The sequence below is a fragment of the Mus caroli genome, chromosome 17 (assembly GCF_900094665.2).
Source record: "Mus caroli chromosome 17, CAROLI_EIJ_v1.1, whole genome shotgun sequence".
Classification (NCBI taxonomy): Eukaryota; Metazoa; Chordata; class Mammalia; order Rodentia; family Muridae; genus Mus; species Mus caroli.
The window spans coordinates 74,422,295-74,423,440 of record NC_034586.1 but is presented as its reverse complement, the minus strand read 5'-3'; the positions used below and the strand labels follow the sequence as shown (position 1 = coordinate 74,423,440).

Below are 1,146 nucleotides of genomic sequence, written 5' to 3'. Positions count from 1 at the left end.
TAGGTACTAGGTACATTCCTAGTGTTCTCTTTTAACTTCACTGTAATGACAGTTGGTGATTCGACAACAAAAAAGGCAAGTATTTGACACCATGGAAATCTCGGGGCCTTTAAAGTTCTGGGCATGCTCAGCCAGGACCTGCTGCACACTTCCCCTTAAAGGTTATTTAAATGTGTTAAATGTGTTTTAATGTGGCCTGTATTTTCTCATTNCTTTGTCAGAGCCAAATACCACAAGTTGAAATATGGGACAGAACTGAATCAGGGAGACATGAAGCCTCCAAGCTATGATTCTGGTAAGTTAGCTATAAATGAAGTTTAAAGAATAAAAAGTTAATGTCTAGTATTTTGTAGAAACATTGAAACTGTAAGTATCATTTAGTGTCATGAGAACATTTTATACCACCTATTTTTTTCTTCACCTGTACTTTTTTTTTTTAGTTCATAATTTTCTGCCTGTCTTCTACAGTTAGTAGAAGGTCCTTAAAATTTTCTGAAATTCTTTGATACCTGTTATAATCCCTCTGTTGACCTCTCGTGTTATTAATTTGGGTTTTCTATGTCTTTTAATGCAGGTCATATTTTGTTAATCCTACTTATCTTTAAAGCATTAACTCATTTCATCCATTCCATTTTTTGCATTTTTTTTCCATTTCATTTATTTCTGCTTCAGTTTAGATAATTTCTTTCCACCTATTGCTTTGGGGCTTGTTTTTTTCTTGTTTTTTCAAACTATTGAGGTACATTTTAAAGTTACTTCTCTGAGATTTTACTCTTTTTCTTACGTTTTCACTTTTGAATTGTGTGCACATGTATGTGTAGATGTTCATGTATGCATGATACCTGATATGGAGCCCAGCAGAGGGTACTCATTGGGTCCCTGGAGCTGGAGTTTCAGTTGGCTGTGAGCCATGGTACAGAGGCTGAGACCTGAACTCAGGATCCTCTGCAAGAACAGTGAACGTTCTTCACTCCTGAGCNACCACTCCAGCCCCACTTTCTGCTGCCTTGTTTATGTTTGTAGGTACTTAGAGCTGTAAGTTCCCCTTTAGCTTTGCTTTTGTTTATTCCAGAGGTTTTGGTGTGTTGTGTTTTCATTTCAGTTATTTCCCAAAAGGTTTTTGTTTGTTTCTTGATTCCTTCAGTG

General features: G+C 36.5%; 1 protein-coding gene across 1 annotated transcript in view; it reads left to right on the top strand.

Moving 5' to 3' along the window:
- Strn (striatin) overlaps positions 1-1,146 on the top strand; it is an 85,175-nt gene that overhangs the window by 44,398 nt on the left and 39,631 nt on the right. The window contains exon 3 of the mRNA XM_029470915.1: positions 222-295. Coding sequence (XP_029326775.1) covers positions 222-295 — 74 coding nt within the window. The remainder of the gene's footprint in view (positions 1-221; positions 296-1,146) is intronic.